A 21948-nucleotide genomic window follows, 5' to 3' on the forward strand; every position below is an offset into this window, starting at 1 on the left:
ACTTCTGTTTAAACACAGGTTGTTCTGGGTATGTCTCAATGAAATTAACTTTGATATCCAATAACAAACAGCAGAATTTACACAGTAATCTTACAGCACACATCTGCCTTCCAATTGCCTTGATAAGAATCAATTTTATCTCCAATCTTCAAGCTCGATAAATATAATTTTAGGATATGGAAGCTCATCAACTTCCATAACTGTGTGTAATTTTTCCAATTTTATGCACAATTTTTTTTGTATCATTTCTAACACATTTTGTAGTCAGCACTAATTATAGTGCATTCCTCATTAAAATAATCAAAAAAAACTTTGGTCCCAAAAGCTATTTTCTAACGAGCACTTAACTTGTAAGATAATTTGGGCAACCTGTAAATACCTTTTATCAAATTAAAGTTTTTAAAAATTTGAACCATTTAATCTTTGTAAAACACTACAAATATTGGATTTATAAATTCTCTCTTTTTGCTGTTTCTTGCCTCCTTTAGATACAAGGAAGGGTGAGAATAAAAGGAAAACTGCAGTCCTGTCTGAGTCCAGGGAAAAACACCAATCTTTCAATAATCCCAGAATGTTACAAAATGAAACGCATTGCCCTACACAAATAGATGAAAAAGGTGTTGATATTATCAATATAAAAGGAATTGATGATATAGGATATGTACAGCATGAATCTATGGTAAGTGAAAGTCCTTTGTGCACCTGTTCAACATTTGATGGTTACTAAGGGTCATGTCAGTTTTAGTATTAGAAATGATAAATATGACAAGGAGTAGCCGAGGCAAGTAGCATAGATTCATATAAGGGGCAGCATGAGAAAGAAAGGAATAGATGGTTATTCTGAGAGTTAGATGAAGAGGGATGGGATGAGGTTAATGTGATTCCTGAACATCAGTGTGAACCAGTTAGGCTGTTTCCGTGTATTGTACGCAATATGTAACATGCAAGATGTACAAGTTAGCGTGTGTCAAAGCAAACTTCTGATCCCCCATTACATGGGGAACTTAAAATTGAGACTCAAAGTAACCTATTGGGTTCAAATCCTTTCCTGTCTTATAATTATGACCTCCATGTATATAGTGAGCTCATAAACAATTAGATCCCCATTTACTGTGCGCCCTGTGTGACCAAGACATAAACGGAACTTCCAGATATGAGAGTGGAAATCCTGAAATAAGTTAAGTATAAAGGAACAGGAGAAGGCCATTCAACCCTGCAAAAATTTTCCACCATTCTATTAAATTCTGGCTAAAGTGTATCTTAACTCTTTACCGGCCTCGGTTCCATTTCCCTTAATTCCCTCATCTAACAAAAAAATCCAACAACCTTAGTGTTAAAATTTTCATTTGAACCCAGCCTCAGCAGCTTTTTGAAACAGTGTTTGAAGAAATGTTTCCTGACATCACTCCAGAATAGCTTAACTCTAATTTTATAATTGCCTTTCTGAATGACTCTTCCAGAGAAAATAGTTTCTCACTTTCAACCTTATCAACTCTTCTTACAATATTAAACACCGCAGTGCGATCACTCTTTAATCTTCTATACCCAAGGGAATGAAAGCCTAGTCTTTGCAACCATCATTACCCCATGCTCCCTCCATATCCTGTCATGTCTCCCAGGCCCCCTGTATGCCCCCATGCCATATCCATACACCCATCCCCTTCCATATCCCCTCATATCTCACAGTGCTCTCCATATCCCCATGCCACTCCATACGCGAGCACCCAGTATCCATATGAACAGAACTGATGAGCCCTGTAATGACAATGCGGAGTTTTTGAAATTCTTATTAAATAAATAAACAATCATCCATTTAAACACCCCTTGAAAAAAATTCACTCCTTTTAAGTGCTCATAGGTCTGTTAAAATAAACAAAGCCATTCAAAAACCTCTTCAATACACTTTAATCCTATTAACTGCTCATAAAACTGTCAGACCCCTTCACATCTGTATACAGCCCTTGCTGAGCTAAATGTATTATTGAGGCTTGGAACTCAGCCAAGCATTCATAATGCAATTCCATTGTCCAACTGAATAAAAAACTCTCCAGTACTCAATACAATGGTACATTTTTTCAAAGGCTCAGCAGATAGGCTTTCAATCAAAGAAATCAGGCATCTGTTCAGCAGTTTCAAAAGTTCAACAGATGACTGGACTTTAACTCAATATAAAAATCAAAGTACAGGATCCAGATGACAAATTAAAATCTTGTTTTCAATACTGTTGAATCCACTGGATAAATTCACAGTGCTGGTCAATTTAACGGTCACTTACATTTAAAGAACAAAGCCCTATCATTAATCGATATATTGCAACATATTTAACTTATCATACACCATTACTTTATGTCAAGTGAAGTTGTCAACACACGTTGAACTTACTTGTAAAAAGGAAACCAACTCCAGATGGGGCTTTGCCCGTGGTTCATGACTCCTTCGAGGTGCCATGAACTATGTTTCCTAACAAAAAGGGCCTGACTCCATGAAAATAGAGGGGGTTCTAAAATTCCCACCACAACAAAGGAGCAGGCGAGGGTGGGATTGCGGTTATACAGCTCACTATCTGCACCCTCATCCCAGAGGTGTAAAAATCCCGCACAATGGGAATGAGATGGAATCCTGGAATCAGGGCCCATCCACCATTTTTAGATCCCTTCCACCTCCATTCCGACATGGACCAAGACATGAAAATCCAGCCCTCAGTCCCTGAGAGATCATCAATGTGATTTTGTGATAACTTTTGCAAACCGATTGACCTCGATCATCAGGAAAGAACCAACACCAGAATAAAGTTCCAAAATTGTGATTTTTTTTTGAACTGTTGTGCTGTATGGGTGTCTGTCAGTTGCTTCAGTGCTCAGAATTTTCTCCTCTTGTGAATATGGTAGATTTTACACTGCTTTGGGCCCCAGGGCTAAGGAGAACTGCTTCTTCTTGAGACAATATTCCTCGATTAGACTAATATTACAAATGAGTATTGAGATGTGTGCCTTACTTTTAGCATTCCACACTGTTACCACAGTAAAATAGTTTGCCAACTATTATATTTAGTCAACACCAACCTAACTTTCAAGCTATTATGTAGTACTTCGAAAACATACCCATTCTGAAGGTATAGAACTAGACTAGAGTTTAATGACTCCCTCCACCAGAGGAGGAGGTGGGGAGGGCATTTGATCAGGTGGGAGAGTGCAGGGTGGCAATCCTGCCTCACTCCGATTAAGTCCAGGGGTCCAGGGCGGGAAGGTTTGCAGGTCATCTTCTTGCCCAGAGGCCAAATGAGTGCCCTGTGTGGCCACTTAAGGTTCTGATCCTACCGCCAGCAGCAGGCGGGGGACTCTCCACCTGGGAAGGCAGTCCAACTAACCCTATTGGGTTTACCTGTGGCCTTCTGGGGGAGGGGGAGCGGGGGGGATGGAGGGTGGTGGACGGGAGGGGACGCAGTCTCTTGCTCTTAGGCATTCTGTGCTCAATCAAGGGACCTGGCGTCGGGTAGGTAGTTCCCGCAGGAATCCACCTCCCAGCCCTTGATGATCGCCTCCTTTCTTCTCTACTGGCTGATGATCCCCTCCCTGCAACCAGACGCCCCACCACCCACACTCACCTCTACCCAGGGATCCATCAATGATCCTCAAGGTAGCCCCCCACTGTTGTACCGACATTGGCCACCACTCTGATTGGCCAGCAGCACTTGGGGGCAGCATTTCCACCCTATTGGGGCCTTAATTCAGCAGGAGACCTGACATTGTCCAGGTGAGTACTTGATTACCTCAGAATAATATTAGGCCTCTGAGTGAGAAGTGACGCGGGACTCCCACCTTTCAACAACCAGTGGGCAAGAGCTCCATCACCCACGTTACACTCTGCCCAATGAATGGCTTGAACTGAGTAAATATGTGCCTGTATTATTTGTAATGATAGCAAGATATGGGTTCACATTACTAGGTGATAAGCAGAAGAAGCAAAGCTGTCTTTACAAAGATAAAACACATCTCCTAATGCTTTATTGAGACTAACACTTAACTCTTTAAACATTTGAAAAAAGACAAATACCTGATGGGGAGTGGAGTTAGAGTTATGTATCCAAACATTTTGTCCTGGATGATTTCACTACAAATCACAGAGCCCTTTAGGATGTGTAAAATCAATGGGAAGACCGAATTAGATTAGGGAAGATTTTAAACAGAAGGGGATTGAGCATGTTATTTGAAAAAAATAAAAGAAAATATGAGAAAATAAAAAACAAGAGGTTAAGAGTAGAATAAGAAGAGCTATGACAGAGTGTGAGGGAAAAATCAAAAGGAGCAGTTAAGCATTTTATAAATATATTAATAAAAAGGGGATTGCTTTGTGAATACGTACAGTATAATGGTGCTTCTTAAAGAATATATTTTATGTTAAATTTGATGAATATCTTTACTATCAATGCCCCATATATTTTTTATTAAAATATATATATTAATTTATATATATATATGTATATATACTATATTTATGTGTATTAGCCATCAAACAGGAAATAAATTCATAAAACCATGAACTGATATTTCTTTTAATAGACTTAAACTGATACATTTACAATCTTAATTTTAAACAGCAAGCGTGCTCAGAGTATTTAGACAATTTTAACTGGCAGAACTAATAGCTGAGATTACAGCAGGTAGTTCAGGTATACTACAATAATTCTACAACAGCAGTGCTCTCCAAGTTGATGTTATACTCCATATTATTTTTGACAAAAAATTAGTAAGATTCGTTTACAATTGATTGTTGCCTTCTTCTCAACTACATAGGTCTACCTTCTGGGTGTGAACATGATGAACCTCCGTCTATTGTTATAATAGTTAGGCCTTTATCCATTGTCTGTTCCTTCTTGATAGCTCTAACATTGACATAACTCTTACAGTCATGTAATACAGCTAATTATTTTCCTATCTCTGGATAATCAACCTTTTAGACTTTTCTGAACCATTATAACATGTTTTTTATTCATTCCTGGGATATGGGAGTCATTGACAAGGCCCAGCCATTTATTGTCTATCCTTAATTGACCTTTAGAAGGTGGTGGTGGTGAGCCAACTTCTTAAATGGCTGCAGTCTGTGTGGTGAAGATACACTCACAGCACTGACAGGGAGGGAGTTCCAAGATTTTGACCCGGTGACAAGTGATATATTTCCAAATCAGGATGATGTGTGACTCGGAGGGAAGCTTGCAGGTGGTGGTGTTCCCATGCGCCAGCTGCTCTTGTCCTTCTAGTTGGTAGAGGTCTCGGATTTAGGAGATGCAATTGAAGAAGTCTTTAAATAGTTAAGGCAGTGCATCTTGTAATTGGTACTGTTATGATCAAGTGAAGAGGGGTCAAATGGCTCCCCTCTTTTCCCTCTCCTCGTCTGATCACAACGGGGTTTTTTTTGTTTTTAAGGGTTATAGTGTTAATTCAGGAAGTACTTAAATGTTTACACCTTCTGACCATAAAGGACCAGTCAGATAGATTTTCTTGAGTTTAACGAAGAAAGAGTTTAGTTTATTTTGTACATAAACTGATATAACTAAAATAATAATATATGCTCCGACATTTGCACACACACACGCCCACACTCTCGAAGCCCATGAACACAAATACAGATTATCGAGTAGGGAGGATAGATTGGCCAAATTAGATCCCATAAAAACTAAAAGAAGCTCACAGTGTGTGGCTTGGAATCTCTATTGGCCGCAGGCAGAATCCAGTGGTCTCGCTTTTAGTGCCGAGGCAGTTTAAAGCTGTAGCTGGGTTTTCTGTCCTTCTGAAGATGCTACTGTGGAATTCAATTCTTTCTTTAAAAAATCTGTCTGCTACAGAATGGAGACAAAGTCAAATTAGTAGACAGGGTCCAAGCTTGTTAGTTAGGTGGAGAGAGAGAGAGGGCAAGAGTCCTTCTTAGCTCAACTGCTAATCCAGTCCTGAGAGACCTATATGCTTAAACCATACAAAAGCCTTGGGTTGGTCCTTGTGATCTCTTTCCAACTGCCAGTAATTCAAACATAATTGTATATTCCAATTATAACTTGATTAGTTCGTCTGGCCAAGATATTTTTGTCCAAGCAATTAATCTTTGAATGTATTGTCTTCAGCTTTTGAATGCTGTAGGTGGCTACCATAGATGTTTTGTTTTCATGGCAGAAAGGAATGTTGTTCACAAACCCCAGGGGGTGCCATTTTCTATGATGCATTTTGCAGACTTGCTGTTCCTTCTCCATAGGTTTGGAATGTGAAATATATAGCAATGTAAATTAGTGTCGCCATCTCTTCATAGGTTGCAATCCCTTTAGTCTGTTTAAAAAAAATCTGTCTTTCTAAAAGTCCAATTCCTGGATCCAACCTATGAATTAAAAATTAATATTCAACATAAGGACGTCTTCATGACAGTACACACTCCAGCCATGGTGTATCAGTAGTGGAGGGTGTGGATGTTGAAAGAGGTGGATGGAGTGCAAATCAGCAGGCTGTTTTGTCCTGCATGTTGTCAATCAGGTTAAGCATTGTTGCAGTTGCACTCATCCAGGCAAGTGACTTGTGCCTTGTAGATGGTGGAAAGCCTTTGGGGAGTCAAGAGTTGGTCATTCACCACAGAATTGCCAGCCTCTGACCTGCTGTTGAATCCATAGTATTTATGTTGCTGGTGCAGTTAAGTTCCTGATCAAAGGTGACCCTCAGGATGTTGATGATGGGGAATTCATTGACAGTAATGCCTTTGAATGTTAAAGGACAGTGGTTAGACTCTGTTGTTGGAGATAGCCATTGCCTGGCACTTATGTGGCACAAATACTATTTGCCACTGCAAGCCTGAATGTTGTCCAGGTTTGATGGCGTATGAGAATGGTTCATTTCTCCTGTCTCTATCAAAAGACATCGATGCATCTTTCCTGGTCAGCATGTTTCTTCTCCTGATCCTTTGCACAGAAGCCTCCATCTTTTACACAAACAATTCTTAAATTCCTTCAATCTTATTTCAACAAGTATGTTGTTTCAAGGATTCCCTTATTTGGTGACAATACCTTGGAGGTGGACATGTCAAATACTTATGATGAGTGCATTTTTTAATTAATTGAGAAAAACCAGGCCTCTCCATGTTTTGAAAACCCCTTTCACTTTGTCTAGACTTAAATAGCAATTAGAAGACAGGACAAGATAAGGAGTAGTTAGCTTAGGAAATTTCTTAGTCAGCAAAGCCTAACCCTCCATTCAGCCTCGATAAACTTTGGTTCTCAGCATTGATCAGAACCAGCTGCTAACCGCAAAAGCTTCCTTTGGCCTCATAATGCACAATGCACTCTTGAAGAGCTCACCATTCTCAACATTAGCTCTGTTTTCCTGGAGTCCAACAGGGATGTTGAAAACTCAATTTTGGGGATATCTCTGGGTTTTTCCTATTATTCCCACCATAACTATAACATCAATGCAATGTTGTTTTACAGTCTATTGACATTTAATTAAGGCATAAATGCATCCTGAATCCAGAGTCACAGCACTGGAGGAGGTTGCCTCACTTCACTTTGCATTGGAATTTGTTTGTTCTGAAGCAGAAACTCAACCCTAAACCGATAGTGTGAAATCATTGTTACACACAACTTTCAGCCAACTGAGAAAGATCCTCAGTTAACAGGAACTGTCAGTATTTGCATGAGTCCCATATCAAAAAGAACTGTCTTTTCTGTCATTTACAGCTCTCTCTCCCTCCTTGAACCTCTCTTCTGAATAAACTACGAATATACTTGCATCTTGCTTTAGCACTGTTGGTTTTATTTCTTCAGATTCTCTTGTCTTCTTTTGTTTGATTAATGTGACAGTTCTATCTTATTTAGTCTTCACCGTTATCAAAGGAAAAGATTTACAGGCTGAGCCTTTGAAACTCAATTTCCATTCCTAGTGCAGGATTAATTATTTTAAATGTAACTGTTCTGGCAATTTTGAAAGCTTCACTGGACTGAAGGTTTGGCAAAGTCTGATCTATGTATGGTATGAATGTATGGTTGCTAAATTTGCCAATGACATCAAAATAGATAGGAAAGTAAGTTGTCAAGAGGAGGTAGACAGCCTGCAGCTGTCATGCAGCTTCCTCATTAGTGGATTCAGGATTTATCAAGTAATGAGGGAAAATGTAGAAATCATCAGAACATAGGAACTTGGACTTAGGAGCAGGAGTAGGCCATTCGGCCCTTTGAGCCTGCTCCACCATTCAGTAAGATCATGGCAGATCTGGTTGTGGTTTCAGTTCCTCTTTTTTATCTGTCCCTCATAAACGTTGACTCTCCTGTCTATCAAAAATCTGCTTGACTCTGCCTTGAATAAATTTTAAGACCCAGCCTCATCTGGGGAAGAGAATTCCGCACTCTAATGACCCTCTGAAAGAAAAAAAATTATCTTCATCTCTGTCTTAAAATGGAAACCTCTTATACTTAAACTGTGTCCCCTAGTTTCAGTCTCCTCCACAAGAGCAAGCATTCTCCCTGTTTCCACTCTGTCAAGTTCCCTCAAGATCTGATATGTTTCAATAAGATCATCTCTCATTCTTCTAAACTCCAATGGGTATAGGCCCAACCTGTTCAACCTTTCCTCATAAGATAAGCCCTTCATCCCAGGAATGAACCAAGTGACACTTCTCTGAACTGCTTCTAAAGCAATTATATCTTTTTTTCAAATAAGGAGAACAAAGTGTACACAATATTCCAGATGCGGTCTCACCACAGTCCTGTACAACTACAATGAAACTTGCCCACTTTTATATTCCATTCCTCTTGCAATAAATGCCAACATTCCATTTGCCTTCCTTATCATTTGCTGTACCTACATTCTAACTTTATGTGATTTATGCACCAGGGCACCCAAATCTCTTTGTACCACTGAGTTCTGCAATCTCTCTCCACTTAAACAGTATACTGCTTTTCTATTCTTCCTGCCAAAATAGCTAAGTTCACATTTACCCCCTTATACTCCATCTGCCAAATTTTTGCCCAGTGACTTGACCTGCCTATATCCCTTTGCAGACTTTCTATCTCCTCTTGACAACTTACTTTCCTATCTATCTTGATGTCATTGGCAAATTTAGCAACCATACATTCATATCCTACATAGATCATAGATTTAGACCTTGCCAAACCTTCAATCCAGTGAAGCTCAAACAGCCAAACCCATGGGAATAAGAAATATAAGTGTAAAGAGAAATAGAAGTGACGGCTGGTACAAAGTGTTGAAGGATGTGTCACTAGGACTTTATGGGCCATGCAGCTACAGACTCAGGTGATTAAATGTGTCATAGGCCCAATCCTGTACTACTGTTGCTGGTTGATGCAAGGGAAATAGACTGAAGTTAAGTAACATAATGGATGAAATATAATGGTGTTTTGCTTGATTGCCTTTAAGGATCAATGAGTATTTAATTGAACTTTAGCTCAGAAAGTTGAGTGAGTGGCATAGAGCTCATTAAATGAATCAAATGGTCTTTCTGTATCCCGAGGTTGCTTATGTCTCAACACTTGTCCTAGAACAAGAGGAAAACAAGAGTTTTCTCTTGTAATCAGAGTGTTTGATAAATGAAAAGCTTGCATTTGTATTGTGCTTTTCATGACCACTGGAAGCCTCAAAATGCTTTACAATCAAAGGAGTACGTTTGAAATGTAGGCTGGGATTTTCTGGCTCCGCCATGGCAGGACCTGCTGCAGGAGGATTTGGCGGCCCTGGCAAAAGCCCATTGACTCTTGGTGAGGCTGGACATTGCCGGTGGTGGGCGGGGCTAGGAAATCCCACCTGCAGTCACTGTTGTAATGCAAGAAAGGTAGCAGCCAATTTTGTGCACAGCAAGCTTCCACAAACAGCAATGTGATGATGACTAGATTACCTGTTTTTGTGATGTTGATTGAGGGATAAATATTGGCCACGCTACCAGGGAGAACTCCCCTGCTCTTCTTTGAAATAGTGTCATGGGATCTTTTGTCTACCCAAGCAGGCAGCTGGGGCTTCGATTCAACATCTCATCCAAAATGCAGCACCTCCCTCAGTGCTGCATTGGAGTGTCAGGCTTGATTTTAGTGTTCAAGCCCTGGAGTGGGACTTGAACCCAGAACCTCGTGAGTCAGAGGCAAGAGTGGTACCCACTAAGCAGGAAGGGATATGATGCATCCAATTCTATGGGAGGTCATTATTTCCCATCACACAAAGGGCTTCAAGATCAAAGAGGGAAGATAAAAATTAAAGCTGTTTTGTATAGGCTTCTTTGGGTGTTGCAGTAAATTGAATGTGCTGTATAATATGAAATATACCCCACTTGTGAATTGATATTGTAATTTATGACTAAATTACAGTCTTTTTTAAAAAAAAGAAAAAACTTGCATTCATATAGCCCCTTTCACGTCCTCAAGATTGTCCAAAGTGTTTGCAGTCATTTAAATACTTTTGTCAAGTTTAGATATTATAGGTGCAGCAACCAATAATGTCTAATAAGCAGCAGTGAGATAAATGGCTAGATAACGTGTTTCAGTAGTTTGGGTTGAGGGATAAATATTGACCGAGAAATTGGGAGGATACCCTGTTCTTCTTTGAGTAGTGCCACGGGATTTTTTATACCCACCACAGCAGGTTGTTGGTGCCTCAGTCTCATTTGAAAGATGGCATCTCTCAAAAAATACCTCACCTTGAGCTTGTGAGGGGTATTTGAACCCATGATTTCTGCTTCCAGAGGTGAGAGTGCCACCAAAGAAAATCTTGCATATATGCAGCACCTTTCGCAACCCTAAGATGCACCAAAGCGCTTTACAGCCAATGAAGCACTTTTGAAGTATAGGCTTGAATTTTTCCCTCATCGGGCACTTGCGATCGGCGGGCCTGGGAGCGATCGAGGAACAGGCCCCTGACTGCGATCAGCCCCTGACCGCGATTTCACACTGGCTGGCCAATTAACGGGCATCCAGCATGAAATGCACACTGAAAAGCTCAGCACTGCCGGTGGGGGTGGGAAGAGGGCGGGTGCCGAGGTCACCGCGGGTGCTGGTGATCGCTTCCACTGAGCTCCCTGGAGGCAGTCAGCTGTCCCAGGGAGCTGCAGACCTCCAGATAATAAAATAAAGCATAAAAAAAGCTGCAAACAATGTCCATGCAGCACAATCAAGCACCTGAAAGCACACCTCGTAAAATGATGTCCCCAGATATTTCTTTCTATTTTATTCCCTAGCAGGGATTTCATCCCACCCTCAGATGAGGTTTGATGAAAAATGTGAAGGCTGCCTGGCCGATTGGCCCATCCGTCAACCATAAGGTTGGACAGGCCACGAAAAATCGCTGACAATTGCACCGCTGGGCTTAATTGCCCGCTTAATTGTCGACGGGCGCTCTTCTGACTGTCACACACACCTGCCGAGCGAAATATCGAGTGAGCGCACAATGACATTGGGGCACTTGCCCAACATCATCTCGTGATTTTACGCCCGTTCGGGTAAAGTTCTGCCCATAGTCACTGTTGTTATATTGTTAGGTACCACTTAGCAAAACTAACACCAATAGAATTAAAGAAAAATAGAGAGTTCAGGACTAACCTAATCCTGGAAAAATCAACTTAACTTTTGTTTTGAAATTTAAAGGACACCTTTATTCCTTTCATCAGCCTGTTCTAATAAGTATCATTTTTATAAACACCAGTAACAAGTTTCCCAATGATAGCTGAAAACAGTGCTCTGAGATATTTCTATAAAGGTTTTATGCTACAACTTCTTGGTCGTAAAGCAAAAAAAAAAGTGTTAAAATTACGAAAAACAGGTTTAATTATCAGGTGACTGATTTGTAGTTGGACTCCTACTTAGAGTTGCTGTTTTTCATATGTTCCATCCCTGCCTGTAGAAAAACTGAGACACAGAGGCATGATTTACTGAGATTCAGTATAACGTTCCCATCCAATCTTCCTCCCACCTAGCAATAGGACTATGTATTCTGATCCCTCTGACTTGCTACAGCTAAGTAACTTTTCTGGCCCAGTGTTGCTGGTACAACAAAATTTATCTTCCAACTGTGCTTTTACTAAGTTTCAACAGCTTTGAAAGCTAGCTGTTAGTTCATTGACTCAGCCATCGGGGAATGTTTCACTGTGAAGTAGATGTAGCATTGGATGCAGGAGAGAACTATGAGGCTTGGTGGCTGTGGGAGCATGTTTACAGTGGCCCCAAAAGCTAAGATTGATTGGAAAATGATGAGCATGATTGGACAAGTGATTACTTCCTTTTATCAAAAAAGAGGCAGTGTTGCATCGAAGAAAATTGCAAAATAAGCTCTTTTGGAACTTACAACAACATAATTTGGAACCTGCTGCATTAAACAATGGCCCCTTGGGACAAACCTTTATCAACATAGCAACAGGAGTAGGCCATTCAGCCCCTTGAGTCTGTTCTGCCTTTCCACGAGATCATGACTGATCTGTATCGTAACTTCATTCACCTGCCTTGGCTCCATATCCTTTTACACCCCTGTCTGGAAAAAAAAATCTATCAATCTCAGATTTGAAATTATTAATTGGGTTAGCATCTTGTGGGGGAGCGTTCCACACATCCACCATCCTTTGTGTGAAGAATTGTTTCCTAACTTATCTCCTAAATGACCTGGTTCTGATTTTGAAGCTATATCCTGTTATCCTAAGCACCCCTACCAGCTGAAAAAAAGTTTCTCTTCATCTATCATATCAATTCCTTTAAAAAAAAGCTCCCTTAATCTTCGATAATTCCAGTAAATATAATCTAACTATTGGAGCCCTGGCAACATTCTGGTGAATCTATGCTTTATTCCTTTTAAAGCCAAAGTATCCTTTCAAAGTGCACTACCCAGAACTGTGCACAGTTCACGAGATACGGTCTAACCTAGACTTTGTAGCTGTCACAAAGCTTTATGTTCCCCTTGATAATCTAGGCAGCTATTTACAGAGGCAATCATTCTATCAGTCTATTTCATTGTCATGTTTACCTGACTATTGCATTTCAGTGATCAGTGTACAAGGACAGCTACATCTCTTTGGACCTCCAGTGTTCCTATCTTTTCGCCATTTAAATAATACTCAAAGTATATACTTTCTTGCACTGGTTAGGCCCCAAGTGGAGTATTGTGGCCAGTTCTGGGCACCACACTTTAGGAAGGATTTCAAGGCCTTGCAGAGCATGCACAGGGGATTTACTAGAACAGTACCAGGAATGAAGGACTACTGTTATGTGGAGAAACTGGAATTGTTCATCTTGGAGCAAAGAGGGTGAAGGGGAGATTTGATAGAGGTATTCAAAATCTTGAAGGCATTTGATAATTGCAGAAGGGGCATTAACCAGAGGACTAGCAAAAGAATCAGTGGGGCCTTGCAGATTTTTTTTCACATAGCTAGTTGCTATGACCTGGAAAGCACTGGCAAAAAGGGTGGTGAAAGCAGATTTATTAATAACTTTCAAAGGGAATTGGATAAACACTTGAAAGGAAAATATTTACTGGGCTATGGGGAAAAATGCAGAGCAGTGGGACTAATTGGATAGCTCTTGAAGAGCCAGCACGGATATGATGGACAAAATGGCTTCCTTCTGTGCTCTATAATTCTATGACCCAGACAATAAAAAAGAAAGATTTGCATTTATATAGTGCCTTTCATGACCATCAGACATCTGAACGTGCTTTACAGCCAGAGATACTTTTGAAGTGTAGTCACTGTTGTAAAGTAGGAACTGTGGCCTCCAATTTGCATACAGCAAGCTCCCACAAACACCAATAAGGTAATGTGCAGATAATGTGTTTTTTAATGTTGTTGATTGAGGAATAAACATTGAACAGCTCACAAGCGATAACTCTCCTGCTGTTCTTCAAAATAGTGCCGAGAGAGCTTTTACATCCACCTGAGAGGGCAGACGTCTCATCAGTAAGGCAGCACCTCCAACAGTGCAGCACTCCCTCAGAACTGCATTGAGTGTAGATTTTTGTGCTCAAGTCCTGGAGTGGGAATTGAACTCAAAACCTTCTGATTCAGAGGGGAGAGTGCTACTTACTAAGCCATGGCTGACTAAATGAACACGGCACAAGAACAACATTTGCAAAGTGACAGGTGCAGGAATTATTATTAAAAGTGGCAATTAGCAGACTTTTAATAAGATGAAACACTAATGCACAGATCCAGCAATACCACAGGGTGCAACAACATCTCCCTAAGAATATCTTCCAGAGCAGTGACAAATGAGGGAAAAAAAAAACACATTAGTGGGCAGGAGCCTGATTATTCTGCTTTACTTCACAATTAACATGAGTAATGAGGTTAACATGCAGTGTCATTTCTAGGTTTATCTCCCATTCTTCTAATAGTACCACTGCTTCCCTCTCACCAAAATTTACTTCTATTTCCACTGTGGAAAAGGTTTGGTTGAATCTGCACAAGTAACAGAGTAGCTAAGTGATGCTAAGAAATTAATGCACTTAAAATTACAATTTGATTGATTCACCATCAATTCGTAAAAGGTGGAACTATATTCAGGCTGCGAAGATATCTGGTAGGTGTTGGGTTCAGTTGTGGGCTGACACAGAACTTAAGTACAGCTTGTTCAACCAGCCCATCTCTCACACAACAGGCACCTGTTTAACTTCATACTTCAGCCGTCTAGGCTCTAAGCTCTAGAATTGCCTCCCTAAATCTCTCCACCTCCCTGCCTCTCTTTAAGACAATCTTTAAAATGTATCTCTTTGAACAAACTTCTGGTCAAGCGACGCCTCCTTCTTAAGGGCCAGTTGTTTTGTCTAATTACCTTCGTACGAAGCACCTGAGAACACATTTGCTGGTTTGTTGCTGTGAGCCTGGAGTTTTGGAAAGGGCTGATGCCTCATGGCTAAGATTGATCCTAATTTTTTTTAGCACCATGGGTAATTAGTATCTGTAACCTGGTGAAATATTGGGGGGACAGATTGGAACTTTATATATATTTGTTTTGTTATATCCAGCTGTCCAGCCCATGGGATTGACAACTTATCCCTCTGTCAGGAATCAGTGTACTATCGAGCAGTTGGACAAGTGAATGTGCCACATTTTGTCCTTAAATTCTCAATCGCTGCCTGGGCTACAACAGGGAAGGGATAAATACCAATTCGTGCCTGCTGTCACACACCACCTAGTGGCTAGGAGTAGCATGGCATGGGTAGTGAGTTCAAACTTGACGAGCTGCTGTCCTTGTACTAATAAAAAGAAAGTGCTTGAAATCTAAAATAGAAATATTAAATACCGCAAATCCACAGCGAACCTGTCAGTATCCACATTTAGAAAAGACTGGCTAACCTTTCAGCTACAGCGGTCTTAATGGGGTGGGTAGGGGAAGTAGTTCTATATCCAGGACTTTAACCAATTTTTTCTCTTTACAGAGGCTAACAGTCCTTCTGGTTTTTTTTATTTCAAGTGCTCTCCTTGTCAACCTGAAAGGCAAATGAGACTATTTTGATTTGGGCTAGTAGCATTGTATTCATCTAGCCCGGTAGAACCATTAGTACAAAATAACCCTACGAGTGCCATCCCACAAGAGGTGGGCATCACTGAAACAAACATTAGTCAAACTAAAATTGTATTTGTGATGTTAGTTTAAAACCTAATCATCATTACCAATAACGTGAACTGTATCCAATGGTGCCCACCAGTAGCGGAAGGCTTCAAGAATGCCAGCGGGTCCTAAGTGATCTTCTTCTAAGGCCACCTGGTGTGCACAATTCTTCTGCAGAGTGGCACCCGATAGAAAATGGCGCATGAGACTATTTTTGAAGGGTGATGCCCTGGTTTACCTAGTGCCCGCAGCTGTAGCTACATTCTGCTAGTGCCTTCCCTGGGGGTGTGATACTGTGAATACAATTGGCCCCCAACCAACTGACATTATATTGTAACGTTCTTGCATTAATGGCATTAAATAAGAATCCAACTGTCACCAGTGCCCAGCAGTCACAGCTGCCTCCAAGCTCAGATACCGTGGAAGGGTGGATCAGTTTCCTGTATTAATTTGCACAGGTAAAGAAAATGTGTTTAAGTTAAATATTCACAGCTCTACAATGCCAGCGTATTCGTTATTTTATGCATAGAAGAAGATGTACCCTTTAGCAATCTTCACCAGGAAATTAATGTCAGATCTGACTAAACAAAGGCAAGGACCAGCTCTGAGTTGTCCGTAAGACTGCTGTGAAAAGGGCTTACAGGCACATCACTGGCATTAACAAGTGGTGAATAAACCCTTCACAATCACTTTTTTTTTTCCTCTTATGCTTTTTATAGACTTTGTGAATGGGAGAAAGACATCTCTAGGTGATGATACCGTGGGCTTAAGGGGATTTAGGAAGCAAACAATAAAATCCGGCCTGTTGACTAGCCAATTGGAAGTGACTTCTGAGAAGGTTTTATTATAGCAATACTGAGTGCAATCTATTTACAGTCAAGGATTATCACCATGAAAATGCTCTTGCAGGAAACTTTCTTTAATCTTAGATGCGGCAGCAATTATAAGAATAAGTAATGCTGATGGAATGTCATATGCAGAAAACTGGAGTCTGCCAGGGATGAGGAGAGATTTGAAACAGTGAAGCTATTTGCACCAGAGTAGAGAAGGTTAATTTAATTGAGATTTTTTAAAAAACTATCTTCTTTAGTTGAGGATTCAGTAATGAGGAGCAGTCAATTTGGAAACTTCACGGAGAACACAGAGAAGTATTAGAAGCAAAAACAGAATTACCTGGAAAAACTCAGCAGGTCTGGCAGCATCGGCGGAGAAGAAAACAGTTGATGTTTCGAGTCCTCATGACCCTTCAACAGAACTGGGTGAATCCCAGGAGAGGGGTGAAATATAAGCTGGTTGAAGGTGGGTGGGGAGGGTGGGGGGGGGGGGTGGTTGGGGGGTGGTGTGGTTGTAGGAACAAGCAAGCAGTGATAGGAGCAGATAATCAAAAGATGTCACAGACAAAAGAACAAAAGAACACAGAGGTGTTGAAGGTGGTGATATTATCTAAACGAATGTGCTAATTAAGAATGGATGGTAGGGCACTCAAGGTATAGCTCTAGTGGGGGTGGGGTGGAAAGGCTAGCAGGGCATAAAAGATTTAAAAATAATGGAAATAGGTGGGAAAAGAAAAATCTATATAAATTATTGGAAAAAACAAAAGGAAGGGGGAAGAAACAGAAAGGGGGTGGGGATGGAGGAGGGAGTTCAAGATCTAAAGTTGTTGAACTCAATATTCAGTCCGGAAGGCTGTAAAGTGCCTAGTCGGAAGATGAGATGTTGTTCCTCCAGTTTGCGTTGGGCTTCACTGGAACAATGCAGCAAGCCAAGGACAGACATGTGGGCAAGAGAGCAGGGTGGAGAGTTAAAATGGCAAGCGACAGGGAGGTCTGGGTCATTCTTCTGGACAGACCGCAGGCATCCTGCAAAGCGGTCGCCCAGTTTACGTTTGGTCTCTCCAATGTAGAGGAGACCACATTGGGAGCAACGAATGCAGTAGACTAAGTTGGGGGAAATGCAAGTGAAAAGCTGCTTCACTTGAAAGGAATGTTTGGACCCTTGGCCGGTGAGGAGAGAGGAAGTGAAGGAGCAGGTGTTGCATCTTTTGTGTGGGCATGGGGAGGTGCCGTAGGTGGGGGTTGAGGAGTAGGGGGTGATGGAGGAGTGGACCAGGATGTCCCGGAGGGAACGATCTCTACGGAATGCCGCCGGGGGGGTGAAGGGAAGATGTGTCTGGTGGTGGCATCATGCTGGAGTTGGCGGAAATGGCAGAGGATGATCCTTTGAATGCGGAGGCTGGTGGGGTGATAAGTGAGGACAAGGGGGACCCTATCATGTTTCTGGGAGGGAGGAGAAGGCGTGAGGGCGGATGTGCGGGAGATGGGCCGGACACGGTTGAGGGCCCTGTCAACGACCTTGGGTGGAAAACCTTGGTTAAGGAAGAAGGAGGACATGTCAGAGGAACTGTTTTTGAAGGAAGCATCATCAGAACAGATGCGACGGAGGCGAAGGAACTGAGAGAATGGGATGGAGTCCTTACAGGAAGCGGGGTGTGAGAAGCTGCAGTCGAGGTAGCTGTGGGAGTCAGTGGGTTTGTAATGGATATTGGTGGACAGTCTATCACCAGAGATTGAGACAAAGAGGTCAAGGAAGGGAAGGGAAGTGTCAGAGATGGACCACGTGAAAATGATGGAGGGGTGGAAATTGGAAGCAAAATTAATAAATTTTTCCAAGTCCCGACAAGAGCATGAAGCGGCACCGAAGTAATCATCGATGTACCGGAGAAAGAGTTGTGGAAGGGGGCCGGAGTAGGACTGGAACAAGGAATGTTCCACGTACCCCATAAAGAGACAGGCATAGCTGGGGCCCATGCGGGTACCCATAGCCACACCTTTTATTTGGAGGAAGTGAGAAGAGTTGAAGGAGAAATTGTTCAGTGTGAGAACAAGTTCAGCCAGACGGAGGAGAGTAGTGGTGGATGGGGATTGTTTGGGCCTCTGTTCGAGGAAGAAGCTAAGGGCCCTCAGACCATCCTGGTGGGGGATGGAGGTGTAGAGGGATTGGACGTCCATAGTGAAGAGGAAGCGGTTGGGGCCAGGGAACTGGAAATTGTTGATGTGACGTAAGGTGTCAGAGGAATCACGGATGTAAGTGGGAAGGGACTGGACAAGGGGAGAGAGAACGGAGTCAAGATAACAAGAAATAAGTTCCGTGGGGCAGGAGCAAGCTGACACGATCGGTCTACCGGGACAGTTCTGTTTGTGGATTTTGGGTAGGAGGTAGAAGCGGGCCGTCCGAGGTTGGGCGACTATCAGGTTGGAAGCTGTGGGAGGAAGATCTCCAGAGGAGATGAGGTCAGTGACAGTCCTGGAAACAATGGCTTGATGTTCAGTGGTGGGGTCATGGTCCAGGGAGAGGTAGGAGGAGGTGTCTGCCAGTTGACGTTCAGCCTCCGCGAAGTATTAGGAGAGTTGCTCTTTTTTTTAAACACAGAGTTATTGAAGCAATGATTAATTTGCTACTGGAATTAGACAACACATAGAATATTGCTGCTTTTTAAAGAAAAAAATGATAACTATTTGAAACAGAGAAAAAAGGGCTTTGAGGAACAAGCGGAGCAGTAGGATTCATTTTAATTTGTTCTATTAAAGACTTGGCACAATCATGATGGACTGAATGCCATCCCCCTCCCCCCAACAGCCCCCTTCTGTGCTGCAAACTTCCATAGTTGCATGAACTATGAGGAACAGGATGGGCATTAACCAATTTTTTTTTTTGCATTGTTGTTCGGAAATTAAGACAGTTTGAGTGCGTTGTGTTTATGTTTGTGGGTGTTTGGAATGAGTTCTAGCTTTGGGGTTTGGGTTTGATCTGTGTTTGTGTGTAGAGAGGGGTCCAGCTTGATTTTTGGTTTCCCTTTGTGGGGGGTGGGGTGCCTGCATCTCTAATGCGTTTTGCGACTCTGGGGGAGGTTGGGCAGGCACGGGAGTGGAGGAGCTGTGCTGTACACACACTCACACACACACACACACCCACCCCCGGTGGTTTTGAGTTCATTTGGAAGAAGGTGCCAGGACAGGAAAAGGGACAGATAGCGGGTTCCAAGGTACAGAAGAAAGTCCCAAAATCCAGGGGAGTGGAACAGGAGAAAGTTCCAAGAAGACCTTCTAGTCAAAGGAAGGACAGGAACCTGGAAAAGGTCCTGTTCTGTGGAAGTGAAAGTAAGGAACAGAGGAAGGCTCCAAGCTTCAGCCTTAAAGGAAGCAGATTTAAAGCAAGAGGCCAGGAGGTCCAAAGAGACAGCTGAATGCCGTAACGCTTTGCAATGGTCATGTGATGCAGTGGTGTACGGTTGACGGCTGAGTCAGTGAGAAAGAGTACATGGAAGAAAGCTTGAACATCGGAAGGAGAGTTCAAAACCCTAGAGGTGGACCCTTGCAGAAGGCGTCTGGGAGAAAGCGTCGGTTTGGGAGAAGATTCCAAAGTGAGTTCTTGGGGAGTGGAGATTGGAAACCCTCGTGTGAAAGACAGAGTTCAGTGAGACTGGTTGGCTCACGCTGTGACAAGCATATGGGTGGGGGAGGGGAGAGGGCATGTTGACATGTCTGTCAGGGGTGGCATCTGTCACTTGGTTTCAGAGTGTGGTGTGTCTGACCACAGGTCGCCTGTTGGTACATGGGACTGTGTACTTACTGTGGACATTACAATATAAGATAGCTTTTGTAACTTGTGTTATCCTTACAAGTCTGTATATACCTGTAAAGGTATAGTTGTGGATGAAGGAGTACTGTAACATAGTTCATCTTTTCTTGTTTAGTAAGTGTTTTATGCTTTTGCTAAGAGATAATTTGCTGACTCCTGTGACTGTTCAGCAGCTGCTCTCCACATATCTAAGCAAACAAATTAAAAGTTAGGATCTATCAAGCTGAGTTCCACTCTGGGATCAGGCTTGTCCAGTCGTAACATCAGCTGGGATCATCACAGTATTTGATAATCCTAATCAAGAAATCATTTTTTTTATATACAATTGAAAAAATAACCTGCAGATATTCAAAGCACTCGTACATCTTTCCTACTCATGACAATAGATGTTCCAAATACCATCACTGCTGAAACATACTTTATTTTCTATACTACAAATGCAGACTTCTGATTTACTAGGGATGATTTGGTCCATGATATTTGGGCTTTCTGATTTCTATTATGAAACAAGACAAGTTATCAAGTCGTATAAGTTATTAGACAAAATAGTTAGTGGAAAGAATAAATAAATCAACAGCAGTAATAATAAAAAGGTATAAACATTATAATTACAGAGTTACACAGGGGTGTTCCTGGGCAGCAGCTGAATATACATTTATAGTCTATGGTCCAATTTAGATTATTTCCTTGAAATGAATGAAATTTGATTGATACAGACTTGATTCAACAAAATTATCATGCACAGGTACAGGACACTTAACTAGAAACTGTATCACTGTAAAGCAACTGTCCGACTGTATGATCTTTAGTTTGTACCCATGTGCCCACTGCTTTACTCGAAGATTTCTGCAACCAGCAGCAATACAGTACATTGATCTCACCATCAGCCAAAATTTACAGTCATTCACTTTTAAAATTTAAACTGGGCACCTCATCCTACGAGGAGGACATTTGTAGTTCTCCTGATGGTGTTTCACAACACCACCCCCTTTTAGTCAAGAATACCAAATAAGTTGAAATCAGTTTTGATTTTCAGTGTACCTGTCCCTTAAAATCAATAGTTCCACACATTGGCATCAAAGTGGCATTGAATCTTTGCAGCATATCTGTGCCCTAGTTTCTTGCCAAGATAATGGGTCAACAGATGGCATTTATGGCAAAGGTCATCGCTTTTAGACAGTTGATGGTATTATGGAGAATGTGGGATCGTAGCTTTTTATGAATCAGGCTAATAAAATATGGAGGAGATGGAACGATTTTATAACCTGCTGGCATAGAGTTCATCTGGTTGATAGCACTGTGAAGAATGTATCTAATTCTTGGTAGTATTGTAGCTTTGGCTTTAGGCACTGAGTAGTAACATGTTTAAAATCTCCTGCACAATGATAATGTTACCACTGCAATTAAATCCAACAGTTTTAGAAAGTCTATGCATTGTTTGAATCATTTTATTGTCTTTTGAAACAACAATGGCATACCATGAAAACATTGGAGCATTTTAAGCATCTTTTGTTACCCACAGGTAGATTATAGTCTTCATTCTTTATCTCATGCCCCTATATTGTATTATGGTCAATTTTTTTCCTTCCCGAATAAACAAGAGAAAATTGCAGTAAAGCACAAAGCACAGAGATCTTACTTAATTCAGTACAACCATCATTATACATCAGACAGAGAAAGCATGTCAATCATTGGACTTGAAAATCACTGTATTCATGATGACAAAATCTCATTATTCTGAGCTGAAT

The 21948-nt window shown here is 41.5% G+C and overlaps 1 protein-coding gene across 5 annotated transcripts in view; it reads left to right on the forward strand.

Moving 5' to 3' along the window:
- Positions 1-21948, forward strand: part of ano1a (anoctamin 1, calcium activated chloride channel a) — a 230080-nt gene that overhangs the window by 22932 nt on the left and 185200 nt on the right. For all 5 annotated transcript variants that reach the window (XM_041197457.1, XM_041197458.1, XM_041197459.1 and 2 more), the window contains exon 2: positions 489-679. In XM_041197457.1, coding sequence (XP_041053391.1) covers positions 489-679 — 191 coding nt within the window. The remainder of the gene's footprint in view (positions 1-488; positions 680-21948) is intronic.

Source organism: Carcharodon carcharias, chromosome 10 (genome assembly GCF_017639515.1).
Source record: "Carcharodon carcharias isolate sCarCar2 chromosome 10, sCarCar2.pri, whole genome shotgun sequence".
Classification (NCBI taxonomy): domain Eukaryota; kingdom Metazoa; phylum Chordata; class Chondrichthyes; order Lamniformes; family Lamnidae; genus Carcharodon; species Carcharodon carcharias.